Source organism: Sorex araneus, chromosome 6 (genome assembly GCF_027595985.1).
Source record: "Sorex araneus isolate mSorAra2 chromosome 6, mSorAra2.pri, whole genome shotgun sequence".
Lineage (NCBI taxonomy): Eukaryota > Metazoa > Chordata > Mammalia > Eulipotyphla > Soricidae > Sorex > Sorex araneus.
Window position 1 is genome coordinate 150,161,344 of NC_073307.1, and position 20,922 is coordinate 150,182,265.

Genomic DNA, 20,922 nt, shown 5'->3' on the forward strand with positions numbered 1-20,922 from the left:
TAACAATTGTATTTAAGAATATATTATTCTTGGGGCTGGAGTGATAGCACAGCGGGTATGGCGTATGCCTTGCACGCGGCTGACCCGGGTTCGATTCCCAGTGTCCCATATGGTCCCCTGAGAGCCGCCAGGGATGACTCCTGAGTGCAGATCCAAGAGTAACCCCTGTGCAGAGCCAGGTGTGACCCAAAAAGAAAAAAAAAAAGAATATATTATTCTTCGGCTGCATTAAAATTTCAAATATCTTCTGACTGTAGATTAATCACCAGTATATGAAAATTTATATTAATTTCTGATGAATATCTTCCAATATTATCAAAACAAATTTTCAAATTATGAGATAATAATTTCCTTTTCTTTCTCAATAAAATATCCTGTTGTATTCACAGATCCTTATCTTTTCATATAACATCTCTATTACTGTTCTAGAATTCAGTACCAGGTGTGGACAATCATCCCCCACCAAAAATAAACCCAAGGTCGGGAGAGTCCTCTGGGTATCAATAAAACAGTGAAATTAAATAATGTTGATAACTGATTTTTATTTGCATTAAAATTCTGAATAATCACGTCCATTATGTTTCTCAGGTAGGCAGTATTCCTAAATAGTGCCTGCACAATTAGTTCCAGAACCATCTATAATTCATCACCAGCTAACAAAGGATGCCTGCTGATTGGCTCTATGAATGATCATGCCTCTGCTATTAATGAATGCTCTTTCTCTTTATGATATTTTTCAATGAAATTAATATAAAAATGAATGCTATCTTTCTTGAAAAAAAATGAGTGACACCTTCAAATCCAGGGGATTCAGGGTACTAGTAATTTATCTTAACATTATTAAGACTTTTGCAAATCTTACATGATTTTTAAGCTCTGTATCTGCCTATATCCAAATTATTATATGTTTTTCATAAATAAGTGACTAGAAAATATATTAAAAGCTGTAGTCATGATGAAACATAAGTTACAATAAATTCATTTTCTTTTTCTCTGAGTCCCTAGCTTTGGGATGTACTGACGCTATCTCTTTTGGAAATACATTTGTTTTAGCATGTATTTTCTTATTTTTTCTCACAAGATAATTTTATAAAAGTTATTCTAATTAAAAGAATTGCAAAATTAGAATATGTAGACCTGAAACTTTAAGTCATTTGCTCCATGAAATAATAGAAATGCATAGAGGAGACTAGTTTAGAAGATAGGTGTGTTTGAATCTGATGCTCTCAATTAAATCAAAAGCAGCTAATAGCATAAAGCTTTATTAGCATTGTTTTATTTGACCATTATACTTGATATTCATGAGATGATGAAAGCACAATTGTGATAATAAGTATACCCTTACTTATATATTAAATATAGAAGATGTGTATTCTAATATCCATATAAATGTAACACCTCTTGCTGTGTCTGTTAACACAATCATTCTTAGATGCTGTTTGAGTCTATGGAAAATGAAGTGTTTTAGTAATTTTCTGGACAAGCAAAGGGAAAGTTTTCCAGGTTTGTAAGTCAGAGAGGATGGCAACCTCTATTGGTTAAGGGCATTCTATCGTAGGTAACATTTTGCATATTCTAATTATGGATAATGAATGGAAATCATGCTCACATTAATTCTGTGTTATGCACTCACAAGCTATCTATGAAAACTATATTTCACAAGATATTCTATTAATTTGAAATAGATGTTTCTCTGGAGATTCTGCTCGATAAAGGTGAACAGCTCTTATCTTTTATTTTTAATTCAAATTTGATTTTTGGCTTTGGGACCACACTTGATGGTGCTCAGGGCTTATACATGGTTCTGTACTGAGGGACCATATTGGAAGTGCACCAGGATTATATGTAATGCCAGACAGACAGGTTAGTCCAGTGCAAAGCAAGTGTCCTACCTGCTGCACTATCTCTCTGGAACCAATTTTTTTTCTTTTACAGAATAAGTTTTCTCTAGTAAAGAGAGGATAATAAGATAAAACAGAGACTGTTTATAGGTGATTCTGATAGAATAATGGCTCTTACTGGCATCATTGAATTTAAAATTTGCATGGTAATGGTACATATTTTTAATTAATTCTATACTTTACTTTAAATAATTAGTAACAATCAACACATGAATATTCGTTGTGGTAAATGTATACTAATAAAACAGCATTTTCCTAGGGGTTGTGCTCTTTTAAAAACATAAATAAGTCATCTTAAATACTCTATATAATTTAATATTCACAAAATTAGTGAGAAAAGTATGAGTTTTAAAATACTTTGAATTTGATGCATTTTTCCTATTTTATTTGTAGATAAGTTATACTGCTTATCAAAGATGTCAAAAATGGTTCCTTTCATACTCTAATACAATGCTTAACACAACTAATGAATAATTGTTCCTCAAAACTGAAAATCAGATGTGAATTCTAATTTTTAATTTTCTATTCTCTTTTTAAAAATGATTTATTGAGGTAGTATGGGTGACAATAGTTTCTATAGTATTGTTTGTTTCTGATAATGCTATTTAAACCACTCTACCACCATGGTTTCATTAACCCTCCACTGTCCCATCTCCCTCGCACCCTTGATGAGAAGATTTAGGCAGGATACAATTGATATATTAAAACCCTTAACAATATGCAAGTTGAAGAAATCATAAAGACCATAATCAACAATCCAGTGCAACATTATGCTTCATGGGGATAAGTTAAAGGCTTTCCAGTAATATGTACATTTGCACCACTACTACCTAAGATTTCTTTATTGATTCTTAACTACAAGAAGGCAAGAAAAATAGCTAAAGTGCTAAATGCTTCAAATTATTACTATTGACAAATGATATGGTATTGTAAATCAAGAACTCACAATGTCATCAAAACAGTAGAAGTAAAAAGTTGATAAAATAAAGTGTCAGGCTACAAATTAAGTGTGTATGTATGTTGCATGCTTATATGTGAATAAAATATAGAAAAGAAGGAGGAAATAAAAAGAATGATCATGTATCAAACACTCATAAATCAAAAAACTAAAAGGATCACTCTTTATAATTCATTAGATAAATTAAATTTTAAATAATTAGAATTGACTATTGACAAAAATATTACTTCTTAACATTTTCACATAAGATTGTGAAAATTAAGGCTTTCTGATACAAGTTAATAGCATGTTCTCCATCACATATGACAAACTGTTTTACACCACCTCGTTTTACAATTTTCTAATGTTGCACCTCATAATGTAGAGAATTTATGATAATTTACCCAAGAATGAAATATATTGTTGGTATACATGTTATTGAAAGATGTGCTGTGTGCATTTTATTCTTTTGCAGATACTATACGCCTGCTCTGGTAGCTTAGATCTTCTCCTGGGGATTCATGAAAAACCAAAGTTTTGTAACGGAATTTGTCCTCCTGGGACTCTCACAGAATCCAGATGTTCAGAAAATAATATTTGTTATATTTCTGTTTGTCTATATTGCAACGGTCGGTGGCAATCTGCTGATTGTGGTGACCATCCTGAGCAGTCCACAGCTCTTGAGCTCCCCCATGTACTTCTTCCTGGCTTTCCTGTCCTTCCTGGATGTGTGCCTCTCCTCTGTCACTGCCCCCAAAATGATTGCTGACCTTCTCTATGAAAAGAAAACCATCTCCTTTGGAGGCTGTATGACCCAGCTCTTTTTTGAACACTTTTTTGGTGGGGCAGAGATGATCGTCCTCACAGTCATGGCCTATGACAGGTATGTGGCCATCTGCAAGCCTTTACACTATTCTACCATTATGACCTCAAGGCTCTGCGACATTTTGATTGTTGTGGCCTGGACTGGGGGACTTCTTCATTCGACTATCCAAATTGCCTTTACTTCCCAGCTGCCCTTCTGTGGTCCCAATATCATCGATCATTTCGCGTGCGACTTGTTCCCATTACTGAAACTGGCCTGCACTGATACTTACGTGTTTGGTCTCTTAGTGGTGGCCAACAGCGGATTCATCTGCATCCTAATCTTTTCCCTGTTGCTTGTGTCTTATGGGGTCATCTTGTTCTCTCTGAGAAGTCACAGCACTGAAGGACAGAGGAAAGCCCTCTCCACCTGTGGCTCTCACATTGCTGTTGTGGTTATGTTGTTTGTCCCGTGTATAATTGCGTACACACGACCTCCATCTGCTTTCTCTTTTGATAAAATGGTGGGGTTATTCTACGCCACGCTAACTCCTCTGTTCAATCCCTTAATTTATACTTTCAGGAATAAGGAGGTGAAAAATGCTATGAGCAGATTGTGGCAAAGATTAATGGTTCTGTCTGACAAAAGGTAACTTATTAAGTACAGAAAATAAAGTTTCTTCTAAAATATAAAATCCTCTGGGTGTAAACTTCATGTAGCTGTTTATTTGGAAGAAGGCAATGAAACAGACAACGCAAGTATAAAGGGTTAGTGGAAGTGTTTTCATTATCTTCAAAATCACTTCAGATTTCTTATTAAAAGTTAGAACTGAATTGCACCCATATTTAAAATGAAGTCATTAGAATAATTAACATAAAGTATTCTTCAGCGGTTTGCCATCTGTGTTATAATTAAAATTCCTTTGTGAGTTTGGCTAAATATCATTAAGTATTAGGAACTAAACTTAACTTTAAAAATTTTTTTTTTTTAATTTTTGGGTCACAACCAGCAATGCACAGGGATTACTCCTACCTCTGCACTCAGGAATTACTCTTGGCAGTTCTTGGGAGACCATATGGGATGCTGGGAATCGAACCCGGGTCATCCTCGTGAAAGATAAACACCCTACCCGCTGTGCTATTGCTCCAGCCCCAAACTTAACTTTTCTAAAGAGATGATATTTATATTTAGACACCTAGGGAGTTTTAAAGTTTCAAAATATTCTGTATCATATATCCTGCAAAGGAGTCTGATTGAACCTTCTCTGCACTGTTTAACTGCTTAAGTATTCATTGAGTACATTTATCCAATAAAGATTCTGCTAGTTTGATATTTATAAACCTTTTCTAGATTTAGCACAGAGTTCAATTTCTTCTCAAGAACATCTTATCTCACATAGCATAGTTAATTTGGCCACCAGGACTTTAAGTCAGCTTTGTAAAAGTTTTTAATAATAACCTTGATTGAAAAATTTGAACTATGTTGTATTTTTGTAGAAAACAGAAAATCGCATGTAACTTCTAATTCTAGTTTCTAAAAGACTTTTGAAAACTCATTTTAATTTTCACAATGCTTTTTTTTAATTTGCACCCAAATAACAATACACTAGGTACTTGTCACTTGTCATCCCGTTGCTCATCGATTTGCTCTAGTGGGCACGAGTAATGTCTCCATTCATCTCTGTCTCACGCTAGTATATAGCCCAATGACATCTGCTTGCCATTGGAACATGAAGAGCATCAAAACATCTGTTCAGGGCCTTGATGAAGAAGTCCAACCATCTTGTAGGTGGGCGGCCAGACATTCTTTTGACATTGGGTGGAATCCAGTCAGTAATAGCTCTAGTTCATCGGTCGTCTTCAAATCACATTTGTACTTGGTCTTCTGTGCTTGCACCATCAGGTCATCAATGGATGCTTCTGATACCAGAGAACATGCGTTGAAAGTGCAGACAATCATTTAGTCCTTCTTCGTTTTGGCAGCCCAATTCAGCTATGAGATTTTATTTTATTTTATTTCATTTTTTTGGCTTTTTGGGTCACACCTGGCAATGCACAGGGGTTACTCCTGGCTCTGCACTCAGGAATTACCCCTGGCTGTGCTCAGGGGACCATATGGGATGCTGGGATTTGAACCCAGGTCGGCCGCATGCAAGGCAAATGCCCTACCCGCTGTGCTATCTCTCCAGTCCCCAAGCTAAGAGATTTTAGCAGCCTCTCTATGTCTGTCTTTCTCAACGCTGCTATATTTGGGCCTCTTTTAGGGTCTAAGGAATGAGGTCCATTATCGTTACATTTTTTGGCTTATTGAATTATCATGGATAGTCAGGCTCTGCTGCGCGGGTGGGAGGCTTTTGGGGTGACCTCTAATCTCCCTTACAGGTGCTCCCAGTTTTTTGGTCCATTGGTATATTGTAACCAAGAATTTGCATGCTGACAAACATGCCACAGACCATGTGCATGGACGTGCTGCTCACGTTCCCAGATAATTTAGGTAATTATACAGATAATTTATAATTATATAGATAATTTAGGCTATATTGTATGGACATATCATAAAGCAAAAATAGCAAGGGAATGTTGTACAAGTTTATTTTTCAGCTTAAGATAGAATCTGAAATTTCTAAAATGTCAACGGACCAAGGCTTTAGAGACAATATAGCAGGAAGGGCATTTGCCTCCAATGCAACTGAATCCAGGTTTAATCCTTACCAACCAACATGGGCCCTGATCTCAGCCCAGTCCAGGAGTATTCCCTGTGTTCTGAGTCCAGGAAAACCCATGAAAACAGCTTTGTATGGCCAAACATCCAGATGAAAAACAATTCAACATATCAGAATAAAAATTGAGTTTTTCAAAAGTGGTGATAGTGTATACTTTGAAGTCCATATTCCCAAATTTTCACAATGTGAAGAAATCATGGCTGAATCCAGCCACAGAAGGTGTGGTGTTTAACTGAACTGAAACAGGCTTATGGCCTTGTACTGCTTTCCTGTGCTTATGGCCTCAAATCTTCACTTGATTATTAAATTGAAACATGGCATTATCTGGCACTTCTGGTTGCACATTATCTTCCTGTCAATTCACCTCACAACATCCTGTTTTAACATAAAGGTTGATTTAATGGAGATCACCTATGATTTTTTGAAAATAATGCATGTTGTTCCTCTTCTCCTGATATTTTTAGATCAGTTTTTCCCAACAGGGGCCCATACTGTGCTCTATATCATATAGAGATATCCTATAGTACTATGGGTATCTAAAATGATTTAGACAAGATTATATGGCATCTAAGTTACATTCCATCTAATAAAGGGTGTTTCGATTGGGATGCTATTATTGTAGACTTCGGTGTGGCCATGTGTGGCCATACTCTCCAGAAAATCCAGAATATTTAACTGGATGTGGTGTGGCCATGTGTGGCCATACTCTCCAGAAAATCCAGAATATGTGGTGTGGCCATGTGTGGCCATACTCTCCAGAAAATCCAGAATATTTAACTGGATGTTCCAGCTGCAATAATGGTGTAGGATGTTTGGGTATGAGTGAGATTGTCAAAACTTTGGCAGGGGGAAATCTTGTCTTACTCTCTTACAAACATTGTCCTGTAGATCTCAGCAGGACTGGGTATCTCTGAAATTTTAGCTGCTATTTGATCTCTTTTGAGATTTAATTATGAGCCTCTGAAACGTGGCAGGTAATTGAACTTAAAGGCAGAGGCAGTGGATCATGGGTGCAGTACCAGGTAAATACAGGTAGGTGGGAGGTGGTTGTACATCTCGACTTCATTGAGGCCCAGAGTTTGGGACCATAAAATCCATCGTGTACCAAAAATGTTCATCAGGTTAGCTTCTCTGTGGAACTCAGTGAGGCAGTGGAATCCACCCAGAGTCATGGCAACAATTGTTGGGGTGTGGGTCCAGCTGTTGGGATTTTGATAGGGTGGAAATGGGCCCAACTCCCACCAGAGACCTTGAAACAGTACCACAGAAGACTTAACTAACAAAAACAGCTGTGATAACCCCCAGATAAGGACTTCATATATCCATTGCAAAATAGAGAAATTTTCACAAATTTTCTTTTACTAAAGCATTTTTTGATCATTCCTTTAACCAGTTACATGTAACAAGCAATATATAATAATTTATCATGGGCTTGGGGGCTGGAGCGATAGCACAGCGGCCAGGGCGTTCGCCTTGCACGCAACCGACACGGGTTCGATTCCTCTGTCCCTCTTGGAGATCCAGCAAGTTACCGAGAGTATCTTGTCTGCAAGGCAGAACCTGGCAAGCTACCCAGGGTGTATTCAATATGCTAAAACCAGTAGCAAGAAGTCTCACAATGGAAACCTTACTAGTGCCCGCTCGAGCAGATCAATGAACAATGGACGTCACTGCTACAGTGCTAGCAAGAGAGCAAACGTTACATTTCTAACCAATCACCCAGGTACACGTACTGGAGTGCTAGAATTGTAGACTTTAAATGAATGGCATGGCCATGAATTTGGCCATGCACTCTAGAAAAATCCAGAATAATTAACTAGGCAGTCCATCTGGAGCACTGTGGCAGATGTTGGGATCTGAGTACAGTGGGGCTTTTAAAGGATGGAAACTTGAGTCATCCTCCTTTAAATTAAACCCAGAAATGACATCCAGGAGAGTACATCAAAGAAATTTTGGCCCCTATTGATTTCTTTGGAGATTTGATTATGAGTCTCTGAAACAGGACAGGTAGATGAGCCTACATGGCAGTGGGGGTGAAATGTGGTGACTACCAACGTTTTGGGAAGTACAGGAGGCGGGGGAGGTTGTGCATCTCCACTCCAAAAAGGCTGAGATATTTCAGTCAAAAAATCCCTGGTTTACCTGAAATATTTTAAAAAGTTTCCCACTTTGTAATATAGCATGTAAAATGATGGATGTTGTATTTGAGCATTCTGAATTTCATAGAACTATAGGCTTATCATTTAACTAGATCACACTCAATGATCTACACCTTTGGCTCAGAGTCAGGTTTTTAAATTTGTATTATGTTTACTAATTTGAAGGATTTGCAAGCAGAAAATGAGTGATATATCAGTCTCTATAGGACAGCATGTGTGAAATAATTCACACTCAATAAATATTTGTTACTGGAAACAAATATTTGGGGAAGTGGCTGACAAAAACTAATTTAATAATAAAATATATTTTTAAAAACCAAAGGATCATTTTATTTATTTATTTGTTTGTTTGTTTGTTTATTTATTTTTGCTTTTTGGATTACACCCAGCTATCTTCAAGGGTTACTCTTGGTTCTCACTCCGGTATTACTCATGGTGGTGCTTGGGGGACCATATGAGATGCTGAGGATTGAAGCCCAGTCGGCTGCAGTTAAGGCAAATGCCCTACTCACTGTAATATTGCTCTGGCCCCCATCTTGTTTTCATTTTAATTTTCACATTAAGTATGAATTGGAAATGAAGCACATGTGTTATTTTGTGTTAATTCTCTGTTAGCATTCATTCTTTATTAAGCTCTCCTTAACTGTAGGATGACATACTTTGTCCTTTCCGACCCTTTGCCTCAAGGAGCTCATCCCAGTTTTTCTGAAGTTTAGGCTTACCCCAGTCACACCCATCATGGTGTTCCCGAGTCACTCCCATACCTTTGTTTAGCTGTAATCACTTCTCTATGCTCTCTTCCCCAAAACAGTTAATCAGCTTTCCCCTAATCTGACTCTGCTAATTTGTAAGGTCAGACCTTCCTAGGACACTGAATATTAAAATATTGCCTTTCTCCTCTCCTTAAGCCTTTTGAATAGTTTACTTTATTTTTTTTAAATTTTTTATTGAGTCACCATGTGGAAAGTTACAAAGTTTTCAGGTTTAAATCTCAGTTATACAATGCTCGAATTCCCATCCCTTCACCAGTGCTCATATTCCACCACCAAGAATCCCAGTATAACTCCACCCGCCCCCTCACACCCCAAACCCTCCCACGCCCCTAGCCGCCCCCAACCTAAGCCCCCCCCTGCCTGTGTAACTAATAAATTTCGCTTTACTTTCATTTTGATTGCATACAATATGTCAACAAAACTCACTATTATTGTTTGGAGAGTCTCTCCCCTAAAGTCAGACCTGCTGAAAAGGAAGCATTAGATCATTTGTTTTCCATTGCTGAGGATGAAGAGGTATGAGGTCGAGTGACCACACTTAGCGGCCTCTCAGTTTTGGGTTTCTGTAATTTAGTTTTTTAGTAACTAAGTCCAGAGAGACATCTGCCAGAAGTTGCATCGTTGCCAACTTGTACGTCTCAGTTACATTATATTCCACATATGAGTGCAATCTTTCTATGTCTGTCTCTTTCTTTCTGACTCATTTCACTCAACATGATACTTTCCATGTTAATCCACTTATATGCAAATTTCATGACTTCATGTTTCCTGACAGCTACATAGTATTCCATTGTGTAAATATACCAGAGTTTCTTTAGCCAATCATCTGTTTTCGGGCACTCTGGTTTTTTCCATATTGTGGCTATTGTGAACAGAGCGGCAATGAACATGGAAATGCAGATGTCATCTCTACTATACCTTTTTGCCTCTCCGGGATATATTCCCAGGAGTGGTATTGCTGGGTCAAATGGGAGCTCAATTTCTACCTTTTTGAGAATCGTCCATATTGTTTTCCAAAAGGGCTGAACCAGTCGGCATTCCCACCAGCAGTGAAGGAGAGTCCCTTTCTCCCCATATCCACGCCAACACCGGTTGCTTTTGTTTTAGGGAATGTGGGCCAGTCTCTGTGGTGTGAGATGATATCTCATTGTTGTTTTGATCTGCATCTCCCTGATGATTAGTGATGTTGAACATTTTCTCATATGCCTCTTAGCCATTCGGATTTCTTCTTTGGAAAAGTTTCTGTTCATTTCATCAGCCCATTTTTTGATCGGGTTGGCAGTTTTCTTCTTGTGGAGTTCAACCAGTGCATTGTATATCCTTGTTATCAACCCTTTATCGGATGGGTACTGCATAAATATCCTTTCCCATTCTGTAGATTGTCTTTGTATTTTGGTCACTGTTTCTTTTGAGTTGCAGAAGCTTCTTAGTTTGAGATAGTCCCATTTATTTATCTTTGTTTTCACTAGCTTAGCCAGTGGCGTGTCAGCTTTGAAGATACCTTTGGCTTCAATGTCGTCGAGGGTTTTGCCGACCTTATCTTCAATAATAAAACTTAGAGCAGTTTTCTAAGTACCTTCAATGTACCTTAGGGATTCTGGTCTGATGTTGATGTTGAGGTCTTTAATCCATTTTGATCTGATTTTTGTACATGGTGATAGATGGAGGTCTAAGCCCATTTTTTTGCATGTAGCCATCCAGTTTTGCCAGCACAATTTGTTAAACATGCTTTCCTTGCTCCACTTCACATTTCTTGCTCCCTTATCAAAGATTAGATGATCATATATTTAGGGGTGTATGTCGGAGTATTCAATCCTGTTCCATTGGTCTGCCGCTCTGCCTTTGTTCCAGTACCATGCTGTTTTAATGACTACCGCTTTGTAGTAGAGTTGGAAGTTGGGGAGGTTGATTCCTCCCATTTTGTTTTTCCCAAGGATTGCTTTAGCTATTCGTGGGGGCTTATTTTTCCATATGAATTTCAGGAGCGCTTGCTCCATTTCTTTGAAAAATGTCAAGGGTATCCCTATAGGGATCACATTGAATTTGTACAATGCTTTGGGGAGAATTGCCATTTTGACAATATTAATTCTTCCGATCCATGAGCAGGGGATGTCTTTCCATTTCCTTGTGTTCTCTTTTATTTCCTGAAGTAGTGTTTTATAGTTTTCATTATACAAGTCCTTTACCTCCTTTGTTAAGCTGATTCCGAGGTATTTGATTTTTTGAGGCGCAATTGTGAACGGGATTGCTTTTCTCAGGTCACTTTCTTCTCTCTCATTATTTGCATATAGGAAAGCCATGGACTTTTGGGTATTGATTCTATAGCCTGCAACTTTACTGTACGAGTCTATTGTTTCTAGGAGTTTCTTTGTAGAGGTTTTAGGGTTCTCTAAGTATAGTATCATATCATCTGCGAATAGTGAGAGCTTGATTTCTTCCTTTCCTACCTGAATGCCCTTAATGTCTTTTTCTTGCCTAATCGCTATTGCAAGTACTTCCAGTACTATATTGAACAGAAGTGGAGAGAGTGGGCATCCTTGTCTCGTCCCTGTTCTCAGAGGGAAGGCTCTTAGTTTTTCCCCATTGAGGACAATGCTTGCCATAGGCTTGTGATAAATGGCTTTGACTATATTGAGGAAGGTCCCTTCTATACCCATTTTGGCTAGTGTTTTCATCATTAACGGATGCTGGATCTTGTCAATGCTTTCTCTGCATCTATTGATATAATTATATGATTTTTATCTTTTCTTTTGTTGATATGGTGGATTATGTTGATTGATTTCCGGATGTTAAACCATCCTTGCATCCCCGGGATGAATCCCACTTGGTCGTGGTGTATGATCTTTTTGATGAGTTGTTGAATTCTATTTGCTAATATTTTGTTGAGAATTTTTGCATCTGTGTTCATCAGGGATATTGGCCTGTAGTTTTCTTTTTTTGTGGTGTCTTTGTTTGCTTTTGGTATTAGGGAGATATGAGCCTCATAGAAACTGTTAGGGAGGGTTTCTGTTTCTTCAATTTCCTGGAAGAGCTTGAGAAGGATTGGCAAAAGGTCCTCTTTAAATGTTTGGAAGAACTCACTAGTGAATCCGTCCGGACCTGGGCTTTTGTTTTTGGGAAGACTTTTGATTACCATTTCAATTTCCTTGATGTTAATTCAGGGAACTATTCAGGTACTCCAGGTCTTCTTGGTTCAGCCTTGGGAGATTATAGGAGTCGAGGAATTTATCCATTTCTTCTAGGTTCTCTTGTTTCGTGGCATAGAGATTTAAGTAGTCTCTGATGATCTTTTGAATTTCATTGGTTTCTGTTGTGATGTCCCCCTTTTCATTTCTGATTCGGCTTATAAGGGTTCTCTCTCTCTCTTTCTTTGTGAGTCTTGCTAGTGGTTTATCAATCTTGTTTATTTTCTCGAAGAACCAGCTCTTGGTTCCATTGATCTTCCGGATTGTCTTTTGGGTTTCCATGTCATTAATTTCTGCTCTAAGTTTTATTATCTCTTTCCTTCTGCCTGGTTTTGGCTCCTTTTCTTGGTCCTTTTCTAAGGTCTTGAGCTGTGAAGTCAAGTTATTTATGTGGGCCCTTTCTTCCTTCCTGAGATATGCTTGCAGAGCTATAAATTTTCCCCTTAAAACGGCTTTAGCTGCGTCCCACAGGTTCTGGTAGCTCGTGTCTTCATTCTCATTTGTTTCTAGGTACCTTTTGATTTCTTCTTTGATTTCCTTCCTGACCCACTCATTGTTCAATATCGAGCTATTTAATTTCCAGGTGTTTGATTTGGTTTTCTGCATCTGTCCACAATTAAGTTTTATCTTCAGTGCATCATGGTCTGAAAAGATAGCTGGTACAATGTCTATCTTGTTGATTCTGTTGAGGTATGTTGTGTGGCCCAGCGCATGGTCTATTCTGGAGAATGTTCCATGTGCACTGGAAAAGAATGTGTATTCCTTTTTTGGGGGATATAAAGCCCTGTATAGATCTATTAGCCCTCTCTCTTCTATTTCTTCCTTCAAAGTCAGTATTTCATTGGTGAGTTTTAATCTTCTAGATCTGTCCAGAGGAGACAGTGCAGTGTTGAAGTCTCCAACTACTATTGTGTTGCTCGAGATGTCCTTCTCGAGGTCTCTTAGCAGCCGTTGTAGGTATTTAGCTGGTCCCTCTTTGGGTGCGGAGACATTTAGGAGTGTGATTTCTTCCTGATGTACACATCCCTTGATTAATAAAAAGTGGCCTTCACTATCCCTTCTAATCTTTTTCAACCTGAAGTCTATGTTGTCCGATACTAGTAAAGCCATCCCGGGTTTCTTGAGGGAGTTGTTTGCTTGCAGGATTGTTTTCCATCCTTTGACTTTGAGCCTGTGTTTGTTCTGGCTATTCAGATGTGTTTCTTGCAGGCAACAGAATGTTGGGTTGAGTCTCTGAATCCATTTTGCCAGTCTGTGTCTCTTAATTGGTGAATTCAGACCATTGACATTAAGGGAGATTATTGTTATGGGATTTTGTGCCGTCTTTGTGCAAGGGTTTGTTGTGCTTGTAGGGGTTGTTCTTGTCTTACAATAGCCCCTTTAGTGCTTCTTTTAGGTTTGGTTTTGAGTCTATGAAGTTCCTGAGCTGTTGTTTATCCCCAAAGTAGTGTATGATTCCTTCTAGTTTGAATGAGAGTTTAGCCGGATAAAGTATTCTTGGTGAAGCGTTGATTTCATTGAGTTTTTTCACTATATCCCACCATTGCCTTCGAGCTTGGAGGGTTTCCTCTGATAGATCTGCTGTGAGCCTAAGGGGTGCTCCTTTGTATGCGATTTCCTTCTTGGACCTTGCTGCTTGGAGTATTGTGTCTCTCTGGAAGACGTCCAGCATTGTAACAATGATATGTCTTGGGGATTTTCTGTTAGGATCCCTTTTAGCTGGCACTCTTCGGGCGCCTTGAATCTGGATGCCCGCATTGTCCAGCTGTGGGAAGTTTTCCGCAATGATTTGTTTGACTGTGTCTTTTTCGTTGGGGTTGGTTCCCTGTGGTTCTGGTAGTCCAATGATTCTAATGTTGTTCCTCTTGAAGTCATCCCCTAGGACTCTGATTCTGGCTAGAGCTATTTTGAGGTCTCTTGCCATGGTTTGTTGTTGCCTGTAGGCCTCTTGCTGCTCATCTTCAAGCATACTGATTCTGTCTTCGGCTGCAGTCATCCTATTGTTGAGGGCAGCCAGAGAGTTTTTGATTTCATGTACGGAATCTTTCACTTCTTTTTGAAGGTTTTTTATTTCTGCTCTCATTTCTTCCCGTATTTTGTCGGCTGTCTGTTGTATTGTTTCCGTCAGGTCTTCCTTGAAGTTGCCCATCTTTGCATTGAGTTCATTGAACACGTTGAGGATTTCAAGTCTGAATTCTTTCTCAGAGAGGTCAAGTTTGTAGGAAGCACCCATTGAGGTTTCCGGACTCCTTTGATCGTCCTCTGGTTGCAATGGGGATTTTCGTTGTTTCTTCATGTTGTTTGTGGTGATATGAAAGAGGGCCCTTGAAGATGAGTATCCCTGTCTCCTTTTGTTGTGAAAAAGGATTGTGGATAGGCTCAGTTAATAGTAGTTACCTTTTAACTTGCCGTTTGTAGAACCTGATCTACTGACATGTTTCCTTCAACCCTTATGTGAGGTCTTGTGCATTATTGTCCTACTGCTTGCGAATAGCTAGGATGTTAGTCTTGGGTAGGATGTTGAGGAAACTACCTGCCGCCGCGTGAGCTTTGGCCGGCCGGCAATTAGGCCACGCCCACTTTTCTTAGGCCACGCCCCTGGTGGTTAGGCCACGCCCCTTTCCCACAACCCAACAGTGGTCAACGTGCTGGGGGTGGCGTGCCGGCCACTCGGCCGGCAGTCCGGAGGGGAGGGAAGCCCGGGGTGCTCAGGGCCGCGGACTTGAATAGTTTACTTTAAAGCAATGTCCTTTTTGTATAGACAGAAGAAGACAATATTATGCTCTTGTAACTTGGGACTTAATTGGCTTCGAATATTATTCATTCCCAGGCATCTGCTTTCTCCACTTAAGCCTCAGTTGCCCTCAGTTTCTAGCACCCCAAAAGCAAGATCCCAATGAGGGATGGGATGGATTCAGGGCAGGCTGTGAGTTATGTGCTACCCTGGCATTGAGATGGGCCTGGCCAAAGTGCCTAATTCTTAACTATAAGTTAATAGATTGATCATAGACAAATGCTGTCATGATCTAAAAATAATGACGAGACTAGGACCCTGCTAGGAATAGGAAAGACTGATCCTGCCTGAGCACTGTAGTCTGAGGTTGAGATGGTCCCAGGAGAGCAATTCTATAAGCTTTAATACATCTCTTATTGTGTCCATACAAAAGGATTATTATTATGAATGCTTATATGTTTGCTGGATGAGGAGAGAAGAAACACACTCATGGGACTCCGCCCTTGGGTGGATCCTCCTGCTGAAAGAGAATTAGTCCTAGGAGAAGCATTCCCCATGGGAAAGGAATCTCACCCCTCTTGATGGTGACCACACCTATGTGTACACCCCAGCCCCCTCATGCTGGGGGGATTTAACTAGGCTGTAAGAGTGGCTGGGGGGCCAGATCCAGAGATACTGAGAGAGATCAAGAGCTGGGAGAGAAGCAGAGAGAGAGAATGAAATGAACTGATCGAGCAACCAGTTTGGCCTTCTTCCTTCTGCTGCCTGCCATTGACCGAGAGCACACACAGTGGTGCCAGAGCACCAAACGTGAGCGGTGAGACAGAGGTGCTCGGAGAGCCCTTGAGTGCACACGCCCCTCGGCGTGCTTTAGTTTTTGACACTTAACCAGACATTTAAAAAAAAAATCTCTTTCCACTATAGTCTTTTAGATATCAGATGATATATAAAGAATACTAAAGTAAGAACATTGTGACTCAACTGATGCACCCAATTTACAGAAGTTGGACTTAATATTTTAACACACAGTCCTATCAAATAGCACATGGAAGGAAACCAAGGGTGACAAGTGGCTTCTAACAGTTTTTCAATTACAAAATTGCATTTCATGTCATAAATGCATATGATGTCACAAATAGCCTTCTATTCGTGACTCAAGTTGATAACATTTATTCAAATGCAAGAACTCTATGTGTTTTGTGTTAGTTGTTCATCTCCCCAAAGAGGAACTCAATCTGCAGAAAAACAGAACATAAAGTAATGCGTTAATCAAAGGAGGTAGAAATACAAATTTCTTATGAATCCCATTAACGTAGAGATTAAAGTTGAAACATTTTGATAGCCAATGAGCTGTTGTGAGTAATGAAGAGACCTAGACTCTGAATAGACTATAACTCTACTTCGTTGGCATTTGGAATATTGATGGTCAATCTGTTCATTTGCTAGGAATTCTGAACTTCTAGACCCAAAATTCATGTTGTACTATTATATAAAATTCTTTGCAACTGGACTGGAGAAATAGTACTGTGTGTAAGTAGTTGCCTTGCATGCTGCCAAGCTGTGTTTAATCCTCACCACCACATGTGATCCCCAATCCCTGGCATGGACTCATCCCTGAGCACTACTTAATGTGGCAAATATATATATACATATATATATATATAAATTTCCTTATATCACTATATATAGATACTAAGTCAAACCTACTGATTATAATTATTACTGTATCACTGTATCACTGTCATCCTGTTGTTCATTGATTTGCGGGAGCAGAAGCCATTAACATCTCCATTCATCCCTGTCACATGCTAGTGTAGCCTGATGACATACTGGGGGTTCTTTGAGGGTCAGAGCAATGAGACCATTATTGTTACTCTTTTTAGCATATTGAGTATGCCATGGATTGCTTGCCAGGCTCTGCAAATAATATTATGCTCAGAAATTTCTGAGTTATAAAATAGTATACGGAATAATATACACTGAATATTATATTATTGAATCACTAAAGTGATTGTCAAAATATGAAGAAATAGAGCGAATGAAAAATTAATCCATGCCTCCTTTGAAATTTATAAGATAGGCAATTAAAAATATAAAAGTCTATCAAGGAAATGAATTTTTATTTAGGCATCAGTCACAGTTCTAATACAGAGAAATATTTAATGATCAGTAAAAAAAACATGATTTTCTGACCATCATACTTTCTCTTATATGAAGAATTTTTCATATTTGCGCACTTATGTTTATAGATAATAGAAACTGTTAGTCAAATACTGCCTATCTCAAACAAATGTCATGAAATAATTATTTTTCCTACTGATACTCTTTATTTAGAGAGAAATATATTGTTCAATGATAGCAAGAGTGTATTTATGGTGTGATTCTTAATTTCCTGTTGCTCAGAATAGTTACACTATGGTTTAGTTAACTCAGAATTTTGGGAGGTGTCTTGGGCTTACTTATGAATATAGAATATCATGTCTGAGAAAGAAGGACTTGGGTGCTTGACATGAAGGTCCGTTCCTACCAATAGAAATCTAAGATTCAAGCAAGCTAAGAAGATAAATCTTTAGAATGTAGGTGCTTGAGTTTAAATTCTACCTTTCCTATTTCTCAGCTGAATAGCTTCTATAATTCTTAGCTGTATGATTCATAAATGGGTACTATGAAAATAATTTTATCTTTAATATTAAGTGAAATATTCCAAGGAAAAACTCCATACACATTGTAAATTTTTAATAAATTTATCCTATCATCTATTATTGACTTTTGATAAACATAAAAATAACGCCAGAGATACAGTTCCACAGTAAATAATTGCAAATCTAAAAAATTGTGAGTTTCTGAACTGAGATATTAAAACTTTGATTATCTATTAGAAATTTCAGGCTTATTCTGCAAGTCCAATATATTTCATCCATAAATATCCATTGCTGTCTTCTGATGGGAATGAAAGCATCTTCAAAGAGAAATTTAGGAGCAATTATAAAACGGGTGTAAAGAATGAAAAATAAAAATCCTAATTAGTTAGCTACATTAAATTTGAGTAAGGTACCAAGCACTGATGACCTTATTGTTTGGAAATTTCCACATTCCCAGGAGAATGAGAGGGAATTCTATAGGTCCATAATTTCCCTGGTAAACCTCTTAAATGACATTCAGAAATTGGAGGTAATTTGGGTTTCTTTATCCCCACCCATCCCAAATCATGTTGAGAGCAATGCTGCACAAGGAATGGAAAACACTCTCTAGTCTGTCAGTCAGAGATACTCTTAATTTTCCCCGTAGAAGTAGTATTAGGACCGTGGAACAACCTTCACTTGTTGATCAGCCTCTGGATGGACATTTATCAACAGAGAACAGGAGTTTGTCATCACCAGAGCTTTCCAGAGACTACCACCGGGTGAGATGTATAATTTGAAATTTTGTGATTTCAGGAAGGATTAAAAATTGTGATATAGCACTTAAAACTGTAAGTATTGCCTGTCATGCTTCTGAATTAACTAAAATCACAGGTCTGTCATTTAATTGTGTGCATGAGAACTAGTCATAAACTTTTCTGAATCTGATTATACTTAAGAATTTTCTATTATAGTTCCAAGTCCTGAGACTTTGAAAACACAAATGAAATAGCATATCTATGTAAAAAAACCAGCATTTGTGATATTATAAACCGTCATTAATATGTGGTATATGACAACAAATATTCTGGGACTGTGTTTGGAGTCACTGTTGTTAGAATAGTATGCCTTACTTCGTCTTAGCTCTCCATCAGCACTTCATTTATTCTTCATATAGTAATCTTTTATCAGGTATCACCAAGGCTCTTTTCACTCAGGTGTTTGAGATTTGAGGGGCTATCTAAAGACTAATACTAGGTGCACTGAGAAGCAAATACTTTTCAGAGTTCATAGACTATTGATATGAAACATGCCATTGAGTATTTCACTAAAAGCCTAGTTTACTTGAAAAAGTGATGTATGTTACAAAACAAGTCCTTCATTTAAAAAGAAAAAGTCCAATAAATTTTATAATTGTTATCAATATTGCAAATTTGATATTTGATATTTCTGACACAGGGTGAGATGTAAAATTTGTATTTTTGTGATTTCAGGAAGAATTAAAATTTGTGATGTAGTACTTAAAACTATAAGTATTATTTTTCATGCTCAAGAATGGACTAGAATCACATAAAAAAAATTGACATTTGCCTTGCGCACAGCCCACCCAGGTTCAATTCCCATGGTCCCATATGGTCTCCTGAGCACTGTCAGGAGTAATTCCTGAGTGCATGAGCCATGAGTAACCCTTGTGCATCACCGGGTATGACCCGAAAAGCAAAAAATATACATATTAAAATAATAGAAAGGAGAATTTTAATCTTACATCAATATTACTACACCAAATTTCTAAATATTCAGATAAACCAACACAACTCTACTTTGAGTAAAGAAAAGGAATTCCCAGATTATTGTGAAAAGTACATATTATGGTGTTTAGGTAGAGAGAGAAAAATATAAACCTTTTATTATTATGCTATACAGTAATATTGAATCATATTTACAATGGGTTTAAGGGACATACGACAGGGAGGAAAATAATGGAGTTGTATTATATTCTTTTAGAATGACTCACACCTGTTGTTGTTCAGGAGCTATTCTGCTTTCCTGCTCAGGGATCACAATTAGTGCTGGGTGCCAGGTGGTGCCTCAAATTCAGCCTCCTGCATGCACTACAGTCTGTTGAGATGTCACTATGCTCCATCCCACACTAAAACCTTTAAAGTTAATCTACTACAAATTTTCATATAATTTTGAAAATTGCACCCACTTAAAGTTAAAACTGAAACTTGTATTAAGGGTCATTACGTTATTAGAAAAGTATTTTGTTGTCAAAATAATCAGAAAGAAATTCTTATGTGTAGGGATACCATGGAGGTCAATTACAAGGTCAGAGCCGCAAGAGATCCCTGAGTGTAGAGTTAATGGCCAGGAGGAGCACTGAGACACACAGCTTTTTCAGGAGTTGAAATGGGAACAAAAGATTGTAGAATTTTCTATGGCAATCAGGATTGGAATACGTGTCTTCCTAGAGGAGTATGTAGAGCTAAATTGATATCACCGTGAATTTTGAGGATAAGAACTTTAGACAGAAGAAGTAACACTTCTGATAATGTTTCCAATAATTAAACCATTCATTATAAAATTGTATATTATGTTAGCATGTTAGTTCCAAGCACGTAAACTAATTATTCTGGATAGAAAACAAGACAAGCGCTGGATTGATAGCGCAGCAGGTAGGGGGTTCCTATGCACTTTTCAATCCTGGATTTGGTCCACAGCATTACATGGGATCCCCTGAGCCCTGCCAGGAATAATTCCTGAGCAAAGAGCCAGGAAAAAGTTCTGAGCACCACTGAGTGTAGCCCCAAAGTAAAAGCAGAATAAAACAAAAAAATAAATAAAATATTGTAGTTACATCTGATCTCCTTCTCTTGAGCTTTTAGATGATGAGAAATATGAATGATGGGTTAACATTAAGAATATAATATTCTTCTGCAGCATTGAAATTTCAAGTATCTTCTGACTATAGACAAATCACCTGTATATGAAAATACATATTAATTTCTGATGAATTTTTTCCAATATTACCCCCCAAATTTTATCAAATGATGAGGGAATAATTTCCATTTCTTTCTCAATAAAA

The 20,922-nt window shown here is 37.9% G+C and overlaps 1 protein-coding gene across 1 annotated transcript; it reads left to right on the forward strand.

The window, feature by feature from the left end:
- Window positions 1-3,359: 3,359 nt before the first annotated feature.
- On the forward strand, window positions 3,360-4,295 carry LOC129405741 (olfactory receptor 4C15-like). The gene has a single exon (XM_055142991.1). The coding sequence runs from the start codon at window positions 3,360-3,362 to the stop codon at window positions 4,293-4,295; it is 936 nt and encodes a 311-aa protein (XP_054998966.1).
- Window positions 4,296-20,922: the final 16,627 nt, after the last annotated feature.